We start from the raw sequence: 26,247 nt of genomic DNA, 5'->3' as shown, positions 1-26,247 counted from the left end.
AAGAGTAAATCTCATGGAGTCCAAAAATCTCATGGGGCCCCATGATTAAACAAACACCAAATCAGGCTATATTTATATATTTATATGTATTATTCACTTAACAATAAAAATCAAAGAAAAATTCCTGTTAAATGTTTTAATGGCTTCAAAAGTATATCTTCAAGCATGCATATGAATTTGTCAGCTTCTAGACTCTTCTTTTTGAGATTATACTAAGACATCTTGTGGAAGGAAGAAGAAAACATGCCCCAGCCTGGATAATTTCTTTTTGTTTTTGCAGTGTGGATTGAACCAAGGTCTCATGCATCACATGCTGGGCAAGTGTTCTTACTCTGAGCTACATTCCTAGGCTGTGTGTTTGTGTGTGTGTGTGTGTGTGTGTGTGTGTGTGTGTGTGTGTGTGTGTGTGAAGAGGGGTAGTGATAAGGTGTCACTAACTTTCCCAGGCTAGCCCTTCCACAGCATCCCAAATAGTTGAGAATACAGGCCTGCACCACCAGACTCTGTTCATAAATACATTTCCTTAAGCACAAATTTGAACACGCTTTAGGCATTTTGTCTCTTCAAAGCGAGCTTGCTTGGCGGTGACCCCTAGCTAAAAGCACATGCCTTTAATCATGAGAGAACAGGTTTACCTTTGGCAACGCTTCTGCCACAATAGCTTGCCTGTGGGGAGGATACTGGACCAGCCTGCTTCCTTTCTGCCTTTCTCAATTGGTTGGTGACCTTGAATCTGAGGCAGCTTTGTCAGATACTGAAAAACCCTGATTACGAAGCTTATCCCTGACCAGGTCAGGGACAAATTTCAAAGAGTTAGAGAGACTACAAAGTGAAAATAAATGGTGTTTTATTGGACTGTGCCTGAGAGTGGGCTTTGTCTCAGGCGGCTTTGACGGAAGTAGGAAGCCAGCTTCTTTGTCTTACAGTATAACGTTCTGACAGATGGTGACACAAACCAGACATCAGGTTCTATAATCCCTGGTGAAAAGATTAAAATGAACTCATGGCAAGAGACAAAGTTTCTGTTCAAATGCAGTCTGAAACTGTGTAGCACAAAAACTACTCAGGTTCATCTCATTATTCGCTTTGGAAGGTTTTGAGGCAGCCAAAGCAGCGTCTCACCCGGCTCACCCCGCTGGTCCCCTTACAGGTTGCGATGTTCTTTATCCACCAATTGGCTGTTGCATCAACTGCCGTGTGGAAACACTGTCTTATCGACTTCTTTCTTTTTCTGTCGGTGGGTGATAATGTTGGGAGGGAGATATGCTGAGATTTGACTTAATAATTGTTAGTGCCACTTTGGGCCAAAAACATTGAGTGAAGCCTACAAAAATAACCCTGGCTATTTGTTACTGGATATCTTCCTTCCCACAGAGAGAAACACGGGTCTGTCCTCCTATGGGGCGCAAAGCACTCTGGGTCAGCCTCCCGCAGCAGCGGACTTTCTTCAAATCGAATGACTTGTCAGGCTCCCATTTTCTCATCGATAAATGACGAGGCTGAACCAGATGGTTCCCAAAGAACTTTCGGACCGTGGGGCTTGCTGACTAATTGTTGAGGCTCGTACCAGTGAATTTATAGTCTGTGCCTGTTTACCATCGTGGGTGGTTCTCCTGGAGAGGAGAACATCTGTGTAAACACTGGCTCATTCTTGGATCAGGGGACAATGCCCCCAAGGAGCCACATGGGCATTGCTTTCTCTCGCTGCCTGAGGACAGTGACAGTAACCAAACTGACTTTCTAGAATATATGCATCCTGTAGCCACTTCAACTATTTGCTTTCTAACAACAACAATTCCAGGAATAATAAAACCTTCTCCTGGGCCTTATGTTGAAAATGCAGCAGATGAGAAGGAAGACTATTATTCTAATTCACTGAGATTCCACCATGCAGTTCAGTCTTTCTTCTATGCACAGCTTGAAAGGCTGCAAACTCATATAGACAAAATTTACTCTGCCGTTTTCATTTGCCGTTGTAGCAGAGTAGTCTCCAGTGGAATAAGCTCTATTGGCAGCACCATTAGGGTCAGTCTTACAGGATTCATGCAGATGTTGCTGTAAGATTGAGGGTACCCGTTATTGATCATGCGTTAGGCCAGGTACAGGGCTAGCGGCTCAAACTGCTTATTAACTCTCCCACTGTCCAGTTTTGCAGAGGAGCGTGCGAAAGTTCATGGAAATTAGATAATCTGACAATGTTGACTAGATGCTGTAGCTGAAGTCAAGACCCAGGCCTTTACTTATCTGTGCTTGTGTGTCTGCACCATATTTCACAATTGCCTTCTTACTTGAAAGGGTTCAGTTTTGTTTACTATTACTAGCAACAATGTATTCAACATCTTTATCCAGACCCCTACATTTTGACTTAGTTCTGTAGGATAGAATTTTAGAAGTAAAGTTACTGCTTTAAAAAGTACAACCTGTGTGGGCATGGTGGTATGCATCTTTAGTCCCAGCACTTGAGAGACAGAGGCAGGCAGGGCTCTGTGCGTTTAAAGCTAGCTTGGTTTGTAGAGTGAGTTCCAGGACAGCCAAGGATGCATAGCAAGACCCTATTTCCAAATAACCACAAAAAAATATGAGCATTCTACAGATCCACAGAACATGTTTTTATTTCACAAATATGCATTCTTAGAATAACATGTTTATCTTATCAGTCATTGGATTTGATTCCCGACACGCACATTTTAATTTTGTTTTGCAGAAAATCCACGGAGAATTAATTCTTTTCCTTTCACAGTGGTACCCAGGAGCTCTGCATTTTATTTTAAATGTTAACCATGCATGCTTTGCTTGGAGTCCTTAGGAATTGGAATGGCTTTAGGGGGAATCCAGGGGATTTGCCACAGTTCTTAGGAATCAGATATCTGTAGCATCAGGCTGTGTTCAGAAAGCATTGCTAGTTCATGAGAGAAGAGAAATTAATAATTTAGGACATTTTCTAGGTCATGCCTTGGCCTTACAGCTTGTTGGAATGGTGCTTATTTCTTCAACCTTGGTAAAGTTACTAACGTGTGTAAGTGTTTGCTTTTTATGCAACAGCGTCATGGTTGTGACTGCTGTTTTGAAGGTTCTGTCTGCCTCTCCTTTGACTAGGTCTGCCTCTTTTGGTTCAAAGAACAATTGCGAGGACTATTGTTCTTCAAGAAATCGTAGGAAAAGGTCGATTCGGGGAAGTGTGGCATGGAAGATGGTGTGGGGAAGACGTGGCTGTGAAAATATTCTCCTCTAGAGACGAAAGATCTTGGTTTCGTGAGGCAGAAATTTATCAGACAGTGATGTTGAGACATGAGAACATCCTTGGCTTCATTGCCGCTGACAACAAAGGTAAGGTCACTGTCACCGTGGTCGGTAAGAAATATGTGAGATTGCTTGTAAGACAGATGGGACTCGTCACTTTGTCTCAAGAAGACGCATAATGTTCTAGCTTCTTTATTAAGAAAATTCCTTTTTCCCTCCCACAAGTAAATGCCCATAACTCAGCAGTGAGCTGTAGCAGTGAATAGCTAGTGTGGAGTCGTGACAATGCAGTGAAGCTGGTGTTTAAGATATTAGGTAACTGGTCCTGGGCAGGAATCAGCCATCTGCCTCTGGAGCCAGTTCTCAGAAAACCCATTAGCCTGGTTTTCCTGTCTTGAGTCACCCTGAGTTATGGAAATATCTAGAGGCATTTTGGACTGCGGTGGGGGTGGGGGGGCATCGAGTGTACTGGCAGCGGGACAATTTTGGAATTTTGAGTGCCCGCTGTTTATCAACCGGGATGGAATCTATATCACAAGATTTGTGTGCAAGAGAACAGTTTTCAGCCGTGTCCCCTCTAGACTGAGACTGAGACAAGAGTGTAATTATTAGCGGAGTTTTCTATCATTGTTAACTCGAACATGTCTCAGAATTTGAAGCTCAACTCTGACAGGTGAGTCATTCGTTGTTGATTGTTTTCATGTCCTGGAACAAAAAAGATCATCTATCTGGTGTTTAAAGTCAGAACTCTTAAAATGCCGTCCCATGCACTGCAGGGAAACCATGTAGTTAGTGGGTTTCTTTGTTTGCTTGCTTCTTCCAACAGAGTTCTGGCTTTGCAGAAAGGAGCGAGAAAATGCAACCCAGTCAGGTTAGAAATTAGACCTTTAATAGTCTCAGTATCTTTGAAGAACTTTGATGGAGCCACAGTTACAATCCCATCAACAAACAAAAAGGTTAAACTAAATTATCTATGAATTTTACATTTTACTTATCTACTATTGCCTGGGAAATTAAAAAATAGTTTTGTCTAATAGAAGCATGATCATGATTTTATTTATGAGTAACTAGATGACAAAAGAGAAGTTAGCATTCGTTGCACATTTTGACCAGAATTATGTTTCTTAGTTATGGTTTGTAAGGAAGGAGAATAAAATTGAGATACTACTACCACCACCACCTCTACTACTAATTATTATTATAATTATTATTTCATATGTTGGGGTAGTTTCCCTGCATGTATGCCTGTGCCCAGCAAAGAAAGAAGAGGGTGGGCATTGGATCCCCTGGAACTGGAATTACAGATTATTTTGAGCCACCATGTGGAGGCTGGAAATCAAACCCGGTTTCTCTGGAAGAGCAGTCAGTGCTCTTAACTGTTAAGCCATCTCTCCAACTCTGCTTCCCAAGTTCCTAAGGACATATATATACATTTACACTATGTCCAGAATTTTGAAAATAGAGTTACTGTCCCAAGGTTAAGAACCACTTCTCCCCTGCTGAGTTATTTCCTTGTAAAATTAATCAGCACAGTAGTGACTAGTCACCTAACTTATAATGATAAACTAGTTTAATCATAGTGCTTCCTGCCTTACAGACAAATCTGCCCCCAAAGAGGTGATCTTTCATCTTTGTTCCCTTCTGGTTTTTTTTTTAATATAATTTTATTTTATGTGCATTGGTGTTTTACCTGCATGTATGTCTGTGTGATGGTGTCAGATTACCTGGAACTGGAGCTACAGACAGTTGTGAGCTGCCTCGTGGATGCTGGGAATTGAACCTAGGTTTTCTGCAAGAGCATCCAGAGCTCTTAATAGCCGAGCCATCTCTCCAGCCCCTGTTTCCTTCTGTTCACCTGACTTCATATCCTTCCTTATCAGTCACTTTGTTCAGATACCAAATGATCTCTAATATCACTTTCATCTTCACACATTCTTTATTCATGCAACATTTACAGTACATTGTAGCCGAGTGTCTGAGAGTATAGTTCGGTGCAGGTGTTAGCAGGGAGAGTCTGAGGGTGAGGTTGATGGATGGTGGGTTCTTAGTGAACTTTAGAGTAGAATGCCTTTTGCGTGTCATGAAGCTTCCTTACTGCCTGGTTGTGGAAATGAAATCGATGGATACCATTCCATTCCTGAACATGGGCAGGAAAGCCTCTAAGCAAATGCTCACCGTAGAGTCCATCTGAGTCTCAGAAGTGGCCAGAGCAGCCCATATTGTTGGAGACACTTTGTTTAGAAAGCTATAAGTAGCTGGTCGGTGGTGGCGCACGCCTTTAATCCTAGCACTCGGGAGGCAGAGACAGGCAGATCACTGTGAGTTCAAGGCCAGCCTGATCTACAAGAGCTAGTTCTAGGACAGGCTCCAAAAAAACTACAGAGATATCCTGTCTTGAAGATCCAAAAAAAAAAGAAAGAAAGAAAGAAATAAAAAGGAAAAAGAAAACTACAAGTAACTGTTGAAGCGCCGCTTTTAGAGAAGCATCAGGCTAATTTCTCACCCGTTAAAAGTCTTTTTAAAAAAATGCTGGGTTGATTTTTTTGTTTAAATGGGAATGCTGTCTGAGAATGTCTAGCAAACGTATCACAGAGCGCAGCTCATTATACAACTGTTTGAAGTACAGAATTTCCTATTTTTAAAGGAAAAAAATCATGAACATTGTTAGACTATCAGCACTCTGGTGGTGAAAATAGTGGTTGGTGTAAATTTGTTATATTTCTTGTTTTTTATTGATTTAATCTTTCTTAAAAGCTTAAGAGTAAAGGATAAGGCAGAGGCCAGATGTGCCTCTCAGAAGTATCTCCCATGATGCATTTTTTCCAAGTTTCCCATACATGATGGTAGCTGTTACCAGCAACTATTGAGGAAAGTAAGCAGGCAAAGAGTTGCTCCCTTGTTAGAACCACCTTCTACATCTTTCTGTTTCCATGGAAGCTTCCTCCATACCCGATATCTTCAATAACTCATTGAGAACTTGATACTTCCCTAACCACAGCTTCCCAGCTAGAAGAATTAACTTTGTTTCATAAATGGTACAGATGACTGTTGTTTTTAAAACTGTCCGCATGCTTTCCCAACATTTGTGACTTTAAACGTTGTTTTCTCGTTAGATAATGGAACTTGGACTCAACTTTGGCTTGTATCGGAGTATCACGAACAGGGCTCCTTATATGACTATTTGAATAGAAACATAGTGACCGTGGCTGGAATGATCAAGCTGGCCCTTTCAATAGCCAGTGGTCTGGCTCATCTACATATGGAGATCGTTGGTACCCAAGGTAGGCATCTCCTTTCAGAAAACTGGTCTTTCTATTGACTGTATTTCAGTTCTTCGCAATCGTCAAACCCAGAGGAACAGTGAAGGTACGTCATACCAGTGAGGTTCTTGTCATGCAGCAAATAACTTTCTCATCCTCAGCACCACACACGTTATTCATGATGTATTTTTATCCCCAGTGGTTCTACCCATGCCATTAGGAGTCTTATTTTGGTGGCAAAGGCTACACAGTCATATAAATCCTTGCTTTTGATAATTAAAATGTGATTGGGAATGAAAACATGACCATGAAAGAATATTTGAAAGCTGTCCCGCGCTACCGTCTCGCCAGCAAGAACGACGTGGAACACTTAGGATCCTTCTGCAGAAAAGCTTTAATGCGTCTTGAGAGAGAGAGAGCATAAGCTTCCAAAGCGGAGACCCAGAATGAGGGGAACCCATCCCTTATATAGGAAACAGTCCTCTCTTCGGACGTGTCACTCTTGGATTGGTCCGCTGCCCATCAACCCAGATAACGCCTCGGGAGTAGGCGGGGACGCAGCAGTGGAAAGTTACCAAGCATATGTGCATTATAGTCCCACTGTCTCTGCCTCCCCAATGCTGGGATTAAAGGCCTGTGCTACAACACCTTGAACTCACAGAGATCTATCTGTCTCTGCCTCCCAGGCATTGGGATTAAAGGCGTGTACTACCACACCTTGAGGTCACAGAGGTCAATCTGCCTCTGCCTCCCAGGCATTGGGATTAAAGGCATGTACTACCACACCTTGAGGTCACAGAGGTCAATCTCTACCTCTGTCCCTTGAAGTCACAGAGGTCAATATGCCTCTGCCCCTTAAAGTAATGGAGAATGTGGTTGCGGCTCTCCACAGAAAGTAGGTGTGGGAAGCTGAGACAGAAGATACCCATGAGTTTGAGGCAGTCCTGGGTTACATGTGAACTCCATATTAGACTGGAACTGCTTCAAAAAGATAAAAGAGTATTTGAATATCATACTTGAAATCCAAATAATATTCTTTGCTTTGTTAATTTACTAAGCCTACAGAAAGTGACTCTCAAAAATGGTTAGTCTAAATAGGGGACTAGATTCACGACCCCTTTACATTCTTAAAGGTCTTTGAGCTCCCCAAAGTTTTGGTAAATGTAGGTTGTATTTATTAATACATTCCATACTAAAAACTTTACTGATAAATTAAAATCTTGTTTATTTCAAGAGCTGTAATTAGAAAGTTAAATATTAATATGACTAACAGCTTCCAAGTGTTTTACAACTTCTTAAATAAGGCAATGGAGTGAAAATGTTCTACAATTTTAAAAATAATCTCAATAACTAGCTTATTTCACACATGCTCTTTATCCTACTCATTCTGTTATATGGTTTAGTTGAAGTCAGGGGAGAAACGGTGGTATGAGTCAGGCAGGTAGATATATAGTCGTTTTAAGGACCCTCGTGAATCCTCTGTCCTCATTTGGGGAATTGCTAGTCTAGAGTAGTAAAATTTTGAGATATATGTTATTAAAAAATATTTGCCATATTGTGGATCACAAGTAGTAGCAACCTAAACTCATTTATTGAAAACCTGGTTATTAATGCCCACAACAGTCACCTGGTGCTCCACACACTGGAACTGCTTGAGTGTAAAGCCAGAGACGGCCCTCGCTTAGCTTGGAGTTTGGCTAGGAGGCTGAATGCCTCTCCAAAGCCCCTGTCGCACTGCTGGACTCGGGGTGCGGTCAGGGAAGATGTGTCTAAAGGGGCGATATTCGAGCTAAGTGTTCTAAGTGATTTGCTTCAAGAGACTCTGTCTTCAGTAGGGGAACAAATGAGTACACTTTTCTCACGTTTTGTAGGTAAGCCTGCTATTGCTCACCGAGATATAAAGTCGAAGAATATCTTGGTGAAAAAATGTGACACTTGTGCCATCGCTGACTTAGGGCTGGCTGTGAAGCATGACTCCGTCATGAACACTATAGACATACCGCAGAATCCCAAAGTGGGAACAAAGAGGTAAGATGACTTTCGTTGGCCGCTCACTAAAGCATATATGATTGATTAAATATGGGGACTGCCCGTGATGTGTGTCCAAATGTGAAAAACGCGAGACCTCGCAAAAGCAAGAAGTCTTTTCAGAGACACTGAGAAGCCATAATGACTTCAAAGTTGGAAAGTTGACTCCTTGTCCTGACGAAGCAGCCATTTGAGTTTAGAGTCTAGAGTGGGTAGTGGTGGCGAAGATGACAGCATGCCATGTTTATGTGACAAGTTTTCCAGATGTCTTTTCTGCAGAAGAGAAACCACCTCAGTAGTATATAGGGACTGAATGGACGCTAGCCAGCTCATGCGTGGCAAATGGCTCTGGCAGGCCTTGAACTTCTCCCCTTTCCCTCTGCCTTGCTAAAATCCCAGATTACATTCTTAAATCTAGTCGTCAAGGTCTATTCCCTTATTTGGCTACTTTCTCCTCCTGAGGCTGACTACCAAGATCCAACTATCAAAGTATTGGAGTCTAGCTGTCAAAAGCCCTTTTGGCTCACCTAACACACCCAGTTAAAACTAAATGCCTTCTCCTAACATGAGGTTTCCCCTTTTACCATTATAAACCATATTTTTTCTAGTAACCATATCTGTTGTCCCCCACAAAAAATATGCCTGCCCCTTTTCCCTTGTCCCCTTCTCTTTCTCCATTGCCATCTATCTCCTGTCTTTGTCTCTTTTTCCCTCTGGGACAAACAAATCTCCTTTGTGCTAAGAACTTGGTCTTGGGTACCCTGAGCTACAAGTCAGGGCTTGCTGTACAGGTTCAGGTTTTAAAGACCACATGCAAAACCAGGGCATTGGAGGAGATGGGTTAGGGGCATAGATAATAAAACCACGTGTGTGACAGTCAATTCCCTCAACACACAAAGATACAGTGTACAATTTATATCTTACCTGTAGCTGGACTTGCCTTTAGTGTCCCAGAATGATGTACTTTGAGATAATATGCATTTGAACACCGTTTCCACTTTCAAGGAACGGAATATAACAAAGCTAGGAGGAAGCATGAAGGGAACGGAGCACACACAGCTGTGGCTGCCACAGGCTTGGCAGTCGTTAAACTTCTGCTGTGTTCCTTGTTTTGACCAGCAGGTGGCTCCTCAGCTAGTCTTCTTTCAGCTCCTTTACCTGGCTGGGTTCCACACTTCAAGCTACTTTTTCATAATTCCAGAGCTCTTGGCCTGGAAATCACAAGAGTCAAAGCATTTCTCTGAACTTGTTAAAGCACTGGAGAGTAGCGAATTTCTCAGGAGGTAGAGCTGGCCTTCAAGCCAGCTGAGATTTCAGGACAGTGCCCGCAAGCCGTCTACTGTCTGCTGGTTGACATTACGGATGTCATAGGCGTTCCAAGGAGGCATGTTGAGAATGCCTGGTCTTAACCGATCCCTCTTCTTTTCTCAGTAACACACACCCTACCATTGCTGAATCGGGGCCCCTCAGGGACTGCTTGGGTGCTGATTTCCTTTCAGGGGTGGAGAGGGGGAGAACACTTTGAAAAGAACTCAAGAGAATATATTCCAGGAAAACGCTCAACTCTATGGGTCCGTTAGGCTCAGTCAGGTCTTGTGACTCCAGGACTTCTACCATTAAGTTTTGTTTGAACAAGGCCATACTATTCTTGGCAAGGTAGAGAGTAAAATTTTTCATTCTGAGAAGGTATCTGTGGAATACCATCTAGCCTTCCTGGTGTTGGAGGTTGAGCCCCCTCTGGTGAGTGAATCCCATCCCTGTCAGACAGGAGCTGTCTGTGATGACCAATTCTTGGGATGCTGAGCTCTGTTTCTGTTGTGGTGTGCTTTGCTCATTGGCCTTCCCAATTCATTCTTCCCAAGTACTAGGCCTTTTACTAATGATCCTGCTATAATGTAAAGCTGTGTGACCTTTAGTTTCATTTAAAATGTATTACAATGACGATTGAGTCACTAACTATGTTTTTTAATGTCCCCCCTATTTCGGTATCTGACATGGACCTTTGACACTGATGTGAGCGATCTTAATTTATGTTTGTATCGCGATGCATTAAGATTGTGGTTTACTGGGCCGAATCTCAGTGTGCGCATTTTTAAGGTATATGGCTCCTGAAATGCTCGATGATACAATGAATGTGAGCATCTTTGAGTCCTTCAAGCGAGCTGACATCTATTCCGTGGGGCTGGTTTATTGGGAAATAGCTCGAAGGTGTTCGATTGGAGGTAAGATTTTGGAAACTATCCTTTTGATCCCCTTTCCTTGACACTGGAGACAAGATGTGATTTTCTGTATTTTCCCAATAGTATACTGGATAGTTTCTGAATAGTGAGGAGAAGTCTTTTCAGTGATTTCTTTGCAGGGGCAAACGTGGAGCCCCTTGTGGAGAATGGCGGGTTTATCTTTTGGATTCTCCTTAGATGCAGGTGACAATGCTATTCATTCTGATGCCTGTCATGATTATTTCCAATCACTCAAAAATGATCTGGTTGGAGTTTGCAGCAGCTGGTATCCCTACGCTTGTCCCAAAGGAGCTAAGTGGCTCACCGAGGTGGAGGATGGCCAGCCTTCCGTCCACAGGCTTCTCCTCTTTTCCCTCTGGTGATGTCAATGCAGGGACGGATAAAGTGCAGTGGGGAAGTGAGCGACAGTCATCTCCTGTCCTCTACTGCTCCCGAGTTTAGAAGTTGGTATGGGAACCCCTGCTAATGCAGTCTAATGAACTTGCTGCATCAATAGAGAAGTTAAATGCTCATAGAAAGCAGCTTACTGAGTATTCTCTTGTGAGACACACTTAGGACGAGCCTTGGTTTAGCAGTGTGTGTGTGTGTGTGTGTGTGTGTGTGCATGTGTGTGTATGCATATGCACATGTGTGCATTCCCATGTGCTATGGCACAGAGTTCATGTGCAGGTCAAGGACAGCTCGTGAGACTGAATTTTCTTTCTTCCCTGTGGGATCTGGAGACTGGATCACTGTGTCAGACTTGGAAGCAGTGTCTCACTGGCTAAGTCAATTATCTAAAAGCTTCAACCTCCCGCCCCATACTGCTTTGATAGAGAAATATACTTATTTACAGTACAATGATGATATTTTATAAATATGATTATTTTGGATTATTTTTGAACCATATAATGATAATATATGAAAATAAAAGTTACGTTGTTTTTATTGGAGGCATATTTGCTTTATTTTGTATTGTTATAAAATTATATACATTTATGCAGGATTTTATGTATTACATATGATAACGATATCAACTTACATTTTATTCTATTTATTTTTATATTATAAAGTGTCATAACTTTACATGAATATTTAGCTGAGTGATTTGAACTGAATCCTGCCTAATAGTGATATACTATTTTAACAAAAGTGAGATTACACTTTTCTAGGCTATCATGCATGCCTGGCAGAACTAAGCATACTAGTTTGAAATACACATCATTATTGATTGTGTATGCAGGAGAATTTACCCTGCGAATTTCTTCCAGGAATGGTTGAGGAGTACCAGTTGCCTTATTATGACATGGTGCCTTCAGATCCTTCGATAGAAGACATGAGGAAGGTGGTTTGTGACCAGAAGTTCCGACCAAATATCCCAAACCAGTGGCAAAGTTGTGAAGTAAGACTCTTACGTTCCCCCTCCTGCATCCTCCCCCTCCCTCCTCTTCTTCCCTCCCCAGCTTCCTCCTTCTTGCTGTCCTCCTCTTCATCCACTGGAGATTAATACAAGCTGTGTTCTTCTGATTTCCTTCTGTTTTACTCTTCAGAGTAGTATCAGTGAGGATTTCCAGAGTACGCAGTTCATTCCATATATGGAGGGATGCCTTTTTTTTTTTAAATGTCTTTAGAGGGTTTTATCCCCTTAAGTGGGATGCATCCTTGACATGAACCCCTGAAGCCCTGGTGGCTTCTGACAACAGTGACTCTCTGAAGTCCTCTGGGGCTTAAGTGATATAGTCTGTGACATCCGTCCTCACCGAGGTGGCTCAGTAGCCATTCATTCGCACTGGTCCTTGCTGCTGCCATCCCCGTGCTGTTTCCAGGTCTCTGTGTTTATCAGAGAGAGGAAACAGGGGTGCACACACTGACTTTTCAGTGCTTGTCACAAGGGATACACGGTTGCCACCACACTGCAAGGGAGCAGGGAACTGAAGGACATGGGCAAAATCATTGGCTCATTAGTATAGTAATCAACAATTTGTACCTAATCTCGAGTTGCCTGAAGCTTAGCCTTCCTCATCAGAAAAGATGCCTTGCCTTAGATCCAGCTGTTAGCTGTCTTGTCAGCATAAGCAATGCAGGACTGTAACCCAAGCAAGGTGGACACACGGTACACAGTGGTCATTCTGCCTTCCATAAGTTCTGACAGAGGGAGGAAAGGCAGCCTTCTCCCCCGATTATGTGTTTCAATCTCCCCTTCCAATCACTACTGTTTATTTACAGCTTTATTTTGGTAATAAATACAACCATTTTATGTGACACTGTCCCTATTTATTTTGTTATAGGATTATTTTATGTAGTCGCCTTTTTACCCCATCTGTTTCCTTCCCCCGTGATTTTAGCTCTTTCGTTTAAGGCAAAGTCTTACCACTTTTATCGTTTGTGTAGTTATTTCATCTCTGTTTATTTGAGGATCAGGCTTTGAGTCTTGTGTAACATAACTGAAAGAATTTAAAAAAGGCATGCACCACCACACCTGGCTATTACTAGTTTTAACTACACAGGTATATAAACTGGGAAAGTTTAAAATATCTTAAAATATTTTAAATAATCAAATTAAAAGCTGTAAATATACAATTTGAAAAGTGGAGCATTCCGAAATCTTTGAGGAACTTTCTGCCTTGCTGAGTGGTTAATATTAATATTAATGATTTCTTATTGTTCCCTGACTTTATTTAGATTTTTGCCATATATTTGTGCATATCTTGAAAAATATTTGCATTTGTGTATTGATGAAAATTATGAGTAAAACTTATTACAAAAATTATTTTTAATTTTTTCACCATACGTATGTATGTTTGAAAAATCTGTCCATTTGCATTGCTCTGTAGCTTTCTTCCTTGTGGATATACTAGAATTTGTCTACTGTAGTATTGGTTATCACATGTGATTTATAGTTAGCATTATTAAATGTAATGTGGCTATATGTACTAGTGAATTTTGCTGTTTCTTTGACAGAATACTTGACAAAAAGAACTTAAAGAAGGACTGGTTAGTTGTAGCTCAAGTTTGAAGGTGTTATCATGGCGGAAAAGGCATGAATGAGGCAGTTGGTCACATGTGTCTTAGTTACATTCCTATTGCTGTAAAGAGACACCTGGACCAAGACAACATAGAAAGAGAAAGCATTTTATTGGGGTCTCATGGCCCAGAAGATTAGAGTCCATGACTGTCATGATGAGATACATGGCTACTGGCAGGCAGGCATGGGGCTGGAGCGGCCGCTGAGAGCTTACATCTTATCCCTCAGCATGAGGCAGAAGGGGGGGGGGAGTCAAGGATTGTGGGAGCTTTTAAAACTTCAAGGCCCACTCCTGGTGACACACCTCCTTCAAGAAGGCCACACCTCCTAATGTTCCCAAACAGTTCCATTAACTGTGGCTAAGCATTCAACCATAAGAGTCTATGGGGGCCATTCTCATTCAAACCACTACATGGTGTGTCCAGCATCAGGAAGCGCACAGGAGAATGGAGATACTCAGCTTGCTCTTTATCACTCAGCCCAGGACGTGTGCCCATGGAATGTGTCACCTACATTTAAGGTAGATCCTCCCCTTTCTCTTAAACTGTTCTGGAAATAACCTCATCGATAGACCCAAAAATGTGTTACCACGGTGATTCTAAATTCCTCCCAATTGACAGTCTATCTGCTGCAGGGACTGGAGAGACTGCTCAGTGGTTAGACCACCTGCTGTTTCCATATAGTACCAGAATTCGGTTCTCAGCAATTATGTAGTGGCTCACAACTGTCTGTAACTCCTGTTCAAGGGGATCTGATGCTTCTCTCTCTCTCTCTCTCTCTCTCTCTCTCTCTCTCTCTCTCTCTCACACACACACACACACACACACACACACACACACACTTAAAACATCTAAAAAGAGTTATCTACCATAGTATATAACCATATATTTTCAAAAATTTTGGAAGCTATACACCTATTAATTCTTTTGAGGTATCCACTTAGACAGGCAAGCAGTCTGCTCATACTTTCTTACTGTGGTTCTGGGATCTCTGGCATAATGTTACCTGGAATTGGTGGGGGGCAACTTTTTGCTCCTTAAAACTTGTTTTTCACTGTTTAGTGTGACAACTATTACACACATTTTTAAAGATTAAATAAAGATGGACTTTGATTTTAATAAACATTTGCCTCTTAATGCCTTGTCTACTTACTATTTTTATGCAAATGAATACTTGGCCTGTATGTTTGTATGCATACCATGTGCATGACTGGTGACCAGGGACATCAGAACAGGGCTTTGGGTTCTTGCAACTGAAGCCATGGATGGCTGTGAATTACCTTGTAGGTGCTTGGAATTAAACTCAGGTCCTGTGCAAGAGAAGAGTGCATTGAACAGCTGCGTCTTCTCTCAAGTCCTTCTAACTGCTTTTAAGAACATCTCTGGAGAGACGGCTCAGAGGTTAAGAGCACTGACTGTTCTTCCGGAGGTCCTGAGTTCAATTCCCAGCAACCACATGGTAGCTCACAACCACCTGTAATGAGATCTGGTGCTCTCTTCTGGCCTGCAGGTGTGGAAGCTGAATACTGTGTATATAATCAATAAATAAATAAATCTAAAAAAAAAAGAAGAAGAAGAAGAAGAATCTGCCTTTAGTACTCTGCAATTTCTCTGTGGTCAGCCTTTTTGTTTGTAGGTACTTAAGGTTTTATGAAGGAAGCTCTCCCTATGCATCCAAAACTTGTAGGAAACTTCCTGCCGTAGCGTCCCATTGCTGGCATCACAGCATGAGTCCCCTGACTCAGTTTTGTAGTTAAACTTGTTTGGAAAAAAAGAGTGTTCTAATTCTAAGGATTTGTGACATTCCTCTGTTCTAGAAAGTTCTGTGATAATATGTCTTCTGATAACTCTTGCCTTTCTATCTCCATTTTTATTTTCAGAAATCTCTTTGGCTGCTATTAAACCTTTCTGGTTCTGTTTTGCTTCATGGGTATTTCCTATATTGGCACCTGTAGATCCCCTAGGTTTCTTTTCTGCTTCTATACTTCTGCCTCAGATATGTCTAATTTGCCATTTAACTTATTCACTGGATTCTTTATTTTCATACCAAGAACTTTTACTGGTCCTGAAAGTACTGTTTTTACCCCCATGGGTTGTTCAGGTTTTACTTCTCTTTTAATGCATGTTTCTTATCCTTGAATTTTAATAGCTGATATTTCATGGATCTGATTCTGCTAGGTATTGTTGTGATTGGTTCTTGCTTATTGTTCCCCCTCCCCCTCTCTGAGTGTAGAATTCCATTATGAGATCGGATTTACTGAAAAACTTGGGTAGAATTTTTTTCCTTCACCCAAAGTCAAAATAAGTGGTTTTCCTTACAAACTTCCTTTTGGGAGAAGATTCATCTACATACATTTATTTTTATTACGTTTATCTTCTTATATGTAAATGGGAATACATGTGTGTACCAGGATACACTCACTGGAAGCCAAAGGACAACCTGTAGGAATCAGTTTTCTCTTTCCACCATGTGGGTCTCAAGATCAAACTCGGGTTGCCAGGTTCAGTAGAAAGTGTCTTTACCTACTGAACCATCTTGACAGTTTAGGGTTCATGTTCACATTCATGTCCTTTTAAAAGCATCGTTAAACCTTCTCTTTGCTTTAGGCTGACTTTCCTTCCTCTTGCATGTGGTCTTCATCTCTGATTTTCTCGAACAAAAGATGAGCATACACCAGTGGAGCTCTCCCAGCTTCAGTGACTCCCTGGGTCCCTTATGTTTCATGCGTTATACTGATTTCTCCTCTACGTACTGCCTTATTAGGGTTTCGGTTGTTGGAGGGCAATTCTTATAAAGGAAAATAATTGGAGCTAGCTTACAGTTTCAGAGGTTTAGTCCACTATCAACATGGTGGGACATGGTAGAGTGCAGACAGGGTGCTGGAGAAGGAACTCAATCTTCAGGCAACAGGAAGAGAACTGTCTTCCACACTAGGAGTAGCTTGAGCATAGATGAAGCCTCAAAGCCCGCCCCCACAGTGACACACTTCTTCTGACAAGGTCTCACCTACTCCAACAAAGCAACACCTCCTAATAGTCCCACTCACTATTAACTAAGCATTCAAATGCATGAGTCTATAAGGTATTCCTATTCAAATCACCACAGTATCTGCCTTCTTGCTTTGGCTATTCTGCAAAATATTTATATTTATTCTCAGATCAGCATTTGCAACATGCAATTATGAACAATAAAAGTATAAATCTTAGTTTTCAGCTTGATGAATTTTTTCATGTGCTTGCACATATGAAGAACTGTAGCTGGGATTTCATACCATTGCCATGTTCCTCCATGCCTCATGCCACTTTCTAGCTGTTTGGTTCGAGGCAGGGTCTCCGGTAGCTGGCATGGCCTTGAATTCCTACTGCTTCTGCCTTCGCCTACAAGTACTGGGACCACGGACTTGTAACATAGTGCTCAACTATCATTGCCTTTCTTAGAGGAGTTTGAAAATAGCCATCATAATGATTATCATTATCATTCTGATATCATTCATTATCAGAATCAACAATTAATCCAAAATGTTAATTTTTGTTTGTGCCTCTTGAGAAGATTTTACAGAAGCTGACCCAGGGTCCTCCGTCACCCCTGATTTGTGATTTCACTTCATTTGTACTCTGTTGTGTGCACCATTAACCCTGTGGTCTTTCTCTCCCGAAGGCGCTCCGGGTTATGGGGAGAATCATGCGGGAGTGCTGGTACGCCAACGGGGCGGCCCGCCTGACAGCCCTACGCGTGAAGAAGACCATTTCTCAGCTGTGTGTGAAGGAAGACTGCAAAGCTTGACAGCACGTCCAGGCGAAAGGACACTGGTCGCGGCTTCCGTTTGTGTCTCAGGCCTTGTGTGAACGTTCTTGCTTCTTTTTTGCCGTGTTGTGTTTCAGTTCTACCTCAATGACGACTCACGACAGTGTTTAAGTGTCCCAAAGGCGGCATCAAAAGACAACTCTAAAGTTAAGCTTGGGCAGGTCTCGACTTTTCCAATCTTCATGCTGTCATTTGTTTTATTTTTAAAGGTGACACACTCATTTTTTTTATTTAAGGAGGAAGATGTTATGAATATAAAATAAGCTACATAAAGCAGTGAAAATAAAACAACTTTTGTTTTACTTGAACCAAGAGCACACACAAATGAGATGAAAACATATTAAAAATGTGAACTAAGGCACATGATAGTGAAATAGAACTTTAGAAATTATCTGGACCCTTGAAAAGTTACTATTGCTCAGCATTTTGGTATCTAAAGGCTGAACGGTGGAGGCCCTCAGCAGGTTATGAGAGCAAGGTCATGCTCTCCGTACTCGCTCTCTCTCTCCCTGCTTGCCACTCTCATCTTCACCTCTACAACAGCCCCTAAGGAGTTAGAAAGCCACCCGAACCATTGCTTCTGATACATAAAAGAAGTCTCCGATGTCTTGAACACTGTGAAATGTTTCAGAGTCACAGAGCTCATGCCAGAGACGACGGCAAACCCTGTGATAATAAACACTGTGAAGTCAGCTGGCCCGCCATGTTTCCTTCGATTTCCCATAGTGCTTTTCTTCCTAAGAGGGGGCATCTTTAGTTATGATAGTTTTAATTTAGTCATGTAGAGAGTGTACTGAGTGTTTTGTAAGAGCATAATGGATTTGCTAGTATCTCAGAACCAATCTACTAGCATTTCCTCATAAAATGTCATTGTTATCCCAGTCATTAATGAGAAAATGTTTTCTGAACATTGCCAAAGATTGATCAATTATAAACGTACATAGTCTAGAGATGCATGTCTTAAGACGTAGGGTGTATATTTAGGAAGAAAAATGACAAAAAGGTAAACCAGGAAAGAGTTTTAGAAAAATTAAGAGAACACTTTCAGAAGAATCTAAGTACTACTAGTACAGAGAGGACTGACTACCCTGGCTGAGAAGACATTTCTGGCCTTTTAAGAGGAACCCTTATGGAGGGTTTTGGAGGCTCTGCCCCAGCCTCCTTTTTCAAGGTCAGAAATATTTAACGGAACACCAGATATTTAATTCAAATGTGCTGTACTGCTTTAGTGAAGGGGATTTAGCTTGATGCCTTTCAGTGTTCCCAAAGCCCATTCCTCAGAACAGGCTTCTGCCTCGATGTTCTCAGAACAAGTGTTCTCTGACAGCATCGTGAAGAGTGAGGCTTCACACTAGCACAGACTGTTCTTTGATGCTTCCGGCAGTAAACACACCTGACCTGGATGCCTTCAAGGCCAAACGTTTGATCAAATATAGTGCAGTCCTTTTATTATAGGTAGGGCAAGGTTTTTACTATACAGTGTTTAGATCTTCTACAAAGTGTAACACAGGGAGTAACGTTCCAAAGGATACACCTAAGTTTTCCACAAAAATACAACTTGATGTGTACTTTTCAGTGTGCCAATATGCTACCAGATCCATTTCATTTGATTTAAGTTGAGATAGAAGACACAAATGCCTTGTTGACTATGGGGTTTGCCTATATTTCCATTCCCAGTCATACATTCATCCATTTATAGGCACAGAGCACCCCGTAACTCACTTGCCACAATATTGGGTACAAGAGGGAATAAAAAGATAGATAGGTCCTGCCCTCAGGGATTTTAAAGTCTAATTTGGGAGTGGGAAAAGGCATATGCGTGTGAGGGGAGAAAGTAAATTGACAGATAAAATATGCAGTGGGATGTCTTGAGTTCTACGTGACAATGCTTTCGAGAATAGGTCTGAAAATCACTTCCAATTTGCAACACATTTAGAAAAGATCTTTATTTAGATATTACAGTCTAATTATATTATCAGTATCGAAAAGGTGTGCCTGTGTGAATGGATATTGAAAAGAACTGTGTGAAAGAGGTGATCTGGCTTGTGTGTATTACCTTATTGCACACAGTTTCTGCATGAAGGAAATGAAATTATTTACTTAGGTGATTGTTTTCAAATCTTCAATAAAAACCTAATATATTCTGTTCTATTTACCACTGTTCTGTGAATATATTTACTAGGTTTTTAAAGAGAGGGTGTTTTAGCATCTTCTTTGTCTTTATGTTTTATAATTTATTTGAGAGCATACAAATGTAACTTATATTTTATTGATTCAGATTTCACTGTGGAGAAATCCACGCATTAGTATGTTTTGGGACATTTTGCTTGTTCTTATGCTGTTGAATTGTAATAATCTTAAAGGACAGAAAAACAAAAGTGTAAGGGAAAACAGTAGACGTTACAGTTTTTCCTTACCTCTCAACACAATTATACATAGAAACTGCTCACCTATTAAAAAATAGAGGAACGTTTAAAGAATAAGGCAGATTTACTGTACATACCTATGCAGTTCAATTTTAGACTATGTGTTTTTAATGGAATGTCATGTGATACTTGTTTCTTTTAAATATTGTTATGAGTAAAAATACCTTCTTAGGTTAGGTGCACAGTGACATCATTGTTTTGCTCCTTATGGATGTTTTGGCTCTGGGTATAGCATAGAGCTTAGGAATGCTGTTATGAATTTTAGTACTGTGTGCAGAAATGATGGGGTTTCTATACAGCATCACTTCTTGAAATATGAGACACATTATTTGTTGTCAACATTTGAGCATGAATTTGTTGCCTTATAAGTCACGCGTTGAAGTTTGTAATCAGTACCAATTCTGTTGTATGCATTCTTCCATGTCTAAAATATTTGGCATGTCACATCTAGAATTCCTAATTTATGTTCTGCCTTGAGAGTTAAGCGAAACATGACTGTCATACTCTATTTTAAGCATAGCACTTGCTTTTCATCTTTAGACTTTCAATTAACTTTGCATTTTAAATTTCCATAATTGTATGAAAATAGTCACCTGATTGCAATGTCTGAAGAATTTAAAATCAGCTTTTATTTTAAAATGAAATATCTACAATACATTCATTAGATCATAAGCTCCACAGTAACTTATCGTTTCGAATGCTTCAACTATTGCAGAATGGTTAAACAAAAGAGAAGTCTGCTGTCCTGGAATGTTGCCACCATGTGACTTATTGGGGCAGAGCAAACTCAGGGCAATCCGGGAGTCTAAGCAAAAGACTCAGGGGACCACTTAATGCATTGCCTGAAGGCAGGGAGCAGGCATCTGCCATCACACAGGGATCAAGAGAACAACTTAAAATTACCTGAGAGAGAATAGTTTTTGATTGATTAAAAGTAAACATGGAATTTTACATGACTAAATAAATTCATTTAAAATGTGGAAACTTTGATTTTCTATCAAGCAGCTAAGGAACAATAGTAAATGTATCAAAATTGGTAGCTGAGGCATTCAATAACCATTTCCTTTATATGACTTTAAAATGAACATTTACCAGCTACTTAGAAATGTTGACGTTTAGTGTCCTTCAATGCTGTCATTGTAGTTTTTGAAGCTATTCTCTTTTTATTTGTGAAAATCACTTGGATTTTGTTCACTATCTTGGAGAAGACAGTCATAGTTTTAAGGGCTTTTAGGTTTTTTCAGAATTTTTACAAACCCAAAAAAATCTAGAATGTAAAACATTTGCTAAAAATCTAAAATTAATCAGAATTTCTATATTGTACACAATTTTTTCCCAAGGAATTCTAATGCAAACTTTGAGGTGCTTGGCTTTCTTTTTGCCCTTCTAACTTTTCTCTGTTTCCTTATTTTTACCTACTTTTAAATTTAAAGTTCTTTCACCATCCTCCAAAATTATAGCTACTTCTTAATTATTTTTAAGCATAGCTATTATTTAACTTAACCATCACAGGATTTCACATTTGTGATGGAAAAGAAATCCCTTCGTGATCTAAATGATTTCATATGTGCCACAGTGCAAAATGAAAATGAGAATTTAAAAGCTAAAACGACTCTGAGCCTTGTAACTTGATTCCAGTATTTTGTAGATGAAGAAGATCAGACACAGGATGGCCGCTAATGATCGTAAAATGCGATGGTGACGCCTACTTCTGCCGCCTCGCCAACTTTTACAAATTGAAAAGCTAATCAGCATGCATCTAAGATGCATGCAACTAAGTCTGTTGGGTAGTTTATCACCATAATACGTCATCAGTGCTGATGGTCAAATGATACTTCTTTCCACATGTCCACCAAAGTCATCTCCCAGATCAGTAGGAGAAACGAAAATGGGCAAAAACAAGGGTTTTAAAATAGTCGTCGAGCTAGGTAGACAAGCCCTGGAGTGCTGATAAAACTGAAAATGCGATGGAAGAATTCGAGTCTGAGGTTTCTTGGTGCGGGCTGGAGATGAAGTCAGCAGCATGGGGCTTGCTTAGCAGGTACAGGGACCTGGGTTGAGTCCCCAGCACTGAAAAGAGGAAGAGAGAAAAGGAAGGAAGAGGAAGGGAGAAAAGAAAATATTTAGTGTGAGTAATGGTAAGAGAAGCTTCCAGACTCTTCCCTCTGCTTTCTTCCTATGTATATTGGCCATCTCCCTTCTGTTGGAAAGATGACTTGGTACATGAATTGGAGGCTGTGTTTAAAGTCGTCTGTCTTCTCTTTCTCTCATTAGCGTTGTCTTCAGCATTGCTTCCCCTCCACCCCAGTGGCAGATTTCCTAAACCCAAATCACACCACAGCTCTGTCCTTTTGTGTATTTGAGCACTGTCCAGACTGTTACCCACTGAACTTCTTAACAAGGTTTGAATTTCCCCACCGTGTGTAAGAGGCTTCGCCTCATCAGTTCACTGGTGATTATTCTCCTGGCACCGGGAAGAGGGCTTGCTTAATGGCTGCTATGACTTTCTCTTAAACGTTAGTCAGATTGTCTAGTTGTAATCTAGCTTTTAGCTGAGGCGTAAAGAAAGCCTGCTCTGCTTTAATGCTGAATTCGGCTTGAGGAGCGACTTGAACAAGGACTGTGAAATGCATGTCCCATAACGTGAATGCTCAAGTTACTTACTGGCAATCAATGTCACTGAATTGTTGTATTTCTGTCCTCCTTTTAGAATTCTTATTTATTTATTTTTGTGTGTTATGGGTGGTTTGATGTGTGTCTGTGTACCATGTGCATGCCCAGGGCTTGGAGAGACCAGAAGAAAGAGTCAGATTCCCTGGAACTAGAATTGCAGGTAGTTGTGAGCTGCCACGTGGATGCTGGGAACCAAACCTTGGTTCTCTGGAACTAGTGTTCTTAACGCTAAGCCATCCCTCCAGCCCTGCCTCTGCCATGATTTTAGATTAAGCCATGTGCCAGGCTCTTCAGAATGTAGAATAGACTGGAATTAGGTGACAATCTCCACTTTAAATTTTGTTATTGATAACTGCGAAAATTCTTCTCCAGTTAGCTGTAAATGAACATAACATTTACGAAAAAAAGAAATTCCATCTCATCCTCATTTTAATAATGCCAGAAATACATCTCCTCCTTGTTGGTCTATGTTACACCACAAGAAGTGACTTCCTGGACCCAACACTTCCACTGGAACACTTCTATTCCAGGTCTTAGAAATCTGACTATTAGCACGTCCACCAAGAGCCTGAGTGTGTAGGAGATTCACCTCTTTCCAGTATCCCACATTCTTCACAATGCACAACCCAGGTCAGCTGAGAACCGAGGTGAGCATTGCAATGGGCTCTTCCCTCTAGACACAATTCTGTGACTCACAGAAAAGGGCACGAGGCATTTCTATATCATATACACATGTATGTATACACACACATACATATATGTAATATATGTGCCTGGGTTATCCATCATTCAGAAATGGGAGCTAAATTTAAAAGTGGTTCTTGACATATGCAAACTGAACACATAATTTAGAAGAATAAGTACTTTGACTCAGTGCTCCCACAAGGGAACAAGACAGAATGCTTATCCGGTTGATAAATTTTTCCCCTACCCCAAATCATGTACAATGAGGCACAGTGACCTTGATTTCTAGCCATTCATTGAGTTTTTATTCCATGGCTGAATCTATTTATTTCCTTCTCCTGTAAAGGGCGGCTTGTGTGTCAGGCTCTAAGAAAGTCAAGCACAGACAGAGATTTATCAATACACTCAGTTTTTCATTGGTGAAACAGTAGTGCCAGCGTTTTTAAAGATCTAGCCGTTTTCTGCTCTCTTTATCAAATGAGGGTATTTGAGTAGAATATTAGACTCTAGCTCCTCTCCAGAATGACGTAAGTCGTGTGCTCTCCTGACCCTAGGCTGGGTAAGATCATCCACCCTTGACTGGTGTTTCAGGTTTCAAAATGGTCTAAAAAGAGAAAATTAGATTCAGATCTTTTTTTTTTTTTAAAAAAAAATGATTTTGGATTGATTTTCCAAGCACTAATACTAATTACACTTTTCTTTGGGTAGTGTGACTCCTCTTATACCTAAGAACATATTACACGTGTCAAAACCATTGCATTTTGATATTGCAAAAACATGCCTTGAACTCTTGAACTACTGTGAACAGAGCCACTGTTGTAAGGACCTTTTTGGTAAGCTAGCTGATAATCTTAAGTATGTAAAAAGCTGCTGCTTTCCACAGACAGGCTCAAATGAATGTATATAGAGACTGTGAAAAAAATAAATTGGGTTTTAAAATAAGAACTGGGTGATAAATTGTATCCAAAATGTGCAGATGGGAATTGTAGTGTGTAGCTGTGTTTTCCTTGCTGAAGGTTGAGCAGAGTTCCAGAGTCATTCAGAAACTTCCCAGAAACATTCAGATGTTTCATGAATTTCGAATCTGCGAACATATGCATTTTATAGTAATATATACTTATATTGTTTAGAAATAATCATATTTTAGAATGTAGTAGGAGCTCTGTGATAGCCTTCATACCAAAATGTCTAACTTTGCCAACAGCAAGTCATAAAAGTATTTATTTTCAAGCTTGCTAATATGATTGCATAACTTCCTGCTGCCTCCAGGTGTACATACTTCTCCGCCTAAATGTTATATTTTTATGTATGCATTTTCGGAAAGCATATTGTTTTGTAAAGTGGCAAAGACAATAAATTAAGCACTCCTTGCACTTGTTTCTGTAAAGCATAAAGAACTCTATTTTAAATAAAAGAAAATGTGTCATATGTTGGTGTCCATGTGCTCATGTTCTCTTTCACAACTGTGTTTATATTTGTATGCAGCGTGCAGACAGGGGACTGGAGATGAATACTAGGGTCTGGGAGTGCTGGAATGTCTCCCCTACCCTTCCTTCCTCCTTTCTTTTCTTCTTTCCCACCAAGTTATCTAGAATTTCCGATTTTCAAAGCCAGAAGACGCACTTATTAAAAGCTGTTTTTCTGAATGATATTTAGGACAATATGTTCTTAAGGGCTTTATCTTTTCAATACTTTGCATTAATTTTTCCCAGTTTTTAATTTTGTGTGTGTGTGTTGCCTACATGTGTATAGGTGCAGAAAGCACATGCAGTGTTCACAGAGGCCAAAGAAGGGTGTTGCATCCCCTGGAACTGGAGTTTCAGATGGTTGTGAGTCGCCATGTGGGTGCTGGGAATTGAACTCAGGTTCGCTTCAGTCAGAGCTCATAACTGCGGAGTCACTCTCCACCTCCCTGGCCCATTTTGCATTTTAAACATTATTGAAGAGCTACCAGCTTGACCTGCTCTCAAGCCTAAACAAGCTTCTATCACCCTAAAAACTCATAACCACTCCACTCACTGACAGGCCTCTCCAACATGCAGAATACACTATGTCTTCACTCTGGTGTCCCCACCTACATCTCCAGATTCTGACTTCTTGCTGCTTCTTGGACTTTTCAAACATACACCTGTCCTAGGTCGTTGCCTGGAATGTCCTTTCCCCAGACACGTTTGCATCACCAGTGTCTGTCAGGACGCAGCCTTTCCTGTACTTCCGTCACCATCCACCGTGAGCTTTGACTTCCTTCCCATTGCTTTTTAGTGCATTTAGCGTTAGTTGGCTTTGTTTTCCAACCTGCTGATGGATAGAGTCACAGGGTCTAAGTCCCAGAGTATTGGACTCAGGCATTTGAAGTGTTCTTTTTTTTTTTTTCTTTCTTGTGTGTGTGTTTTCAAGACATGGTTTCTCTGTGTAGCCTTGGCTGTCCTGGAGCTTGCTTTGTAAACCAGGCTTTCCTTGAAATCAGAGATCTGCCTTCCTCTGGCTCTTGAGCATTGGTATTAAAGGCGTGTGCCTCCATGCCTGTTGGAAGATACAGTTTTCAAATCTTAAGAGCGGTGCATTATTTGTCCAATGAGATCTCACTATCCTCAAATGTCTGCCATAACTTGGAGAACATTTTGCCCTAACTAATGATGATTATTTGGAAACAATATCACAATTTTGATGCGTTGGGGACTTAGCAAAAGAGGCAGAATACTATGTTGGTTTCACTTTTGGTAAAAGCTCTGAAGTTCTTTTACTTCTTTTTAATTTTCTTTTGAGGGAACTAGCTTTGTTAATAAGCACATCAGTGATCTTGTATTAACTTGGTGCTAAACAGTTGCATAAGCAATCGTTACTGTAAAACAACTTTATTTGTATTTGCTTATCTATTAAAAAGAACT

At 40.7% G+C, this 26,247-nt stretch overlaps 1 protein-coding gene across 1 annotated transcript in view; it reads left to right on the top strand.

Annotated features, from left to right (window-relative positions):
* Acvr1c (activin A receptor type 1C) overlaps positions 1 to 24,787 on the top strand; it is a 91,272-nt gene extending 66,485 nt beyond the window's left edge. The window contains exons 4-9 of the mRNA XM_085681110.2: positions 3,097 to 3,327; positions 6,354 to 6,521; positions 8,372 to 8,528; positions 10,626 to 10,750; positions 12,019 to 12,149; positions 17,430 to 24,787. Coding sequence (XP_085537236.2) covers positions 3,097 to 3,327; positions 6,354 to 6,521; positions 8,372 to 8,528; positions 10,626 to 10,750; positions 12,019 to 12,149; positions 17,430 to 17,555 — 938 coding nt within the window. The 3' untranslated portion in view covers positions 17,556 to 24,787. The remainder of the gene's footprint in view (positions 1 to 3,096; positions 3,328 to 6,353; positions 6,522 to 8,371; positions 8,529 to 10,625; positions 10,751 to 12,018; positions 12,150 to 17,429) is intronic.
* The last annotated feature ends 1,460 nt before the right edge of the window (positions 24,788 to 26,247 follow it).

This window comes from Myodes glareolus, chromosome 21, assembly GCF_982192425.1.
Source record: "Myodes glareolus chromosome 21, mMyoGla1.1, whole genome shotgun sequence".
Lineage (NCBI taxonomy): Eukaryota > Metazoa > Chordata > Mammalia > Rodentia > Cricetidae > Myodes > Myodes glareolus.
This window is presented reverse-complemented; position numbering and strand designations above follow the sequence as displayed.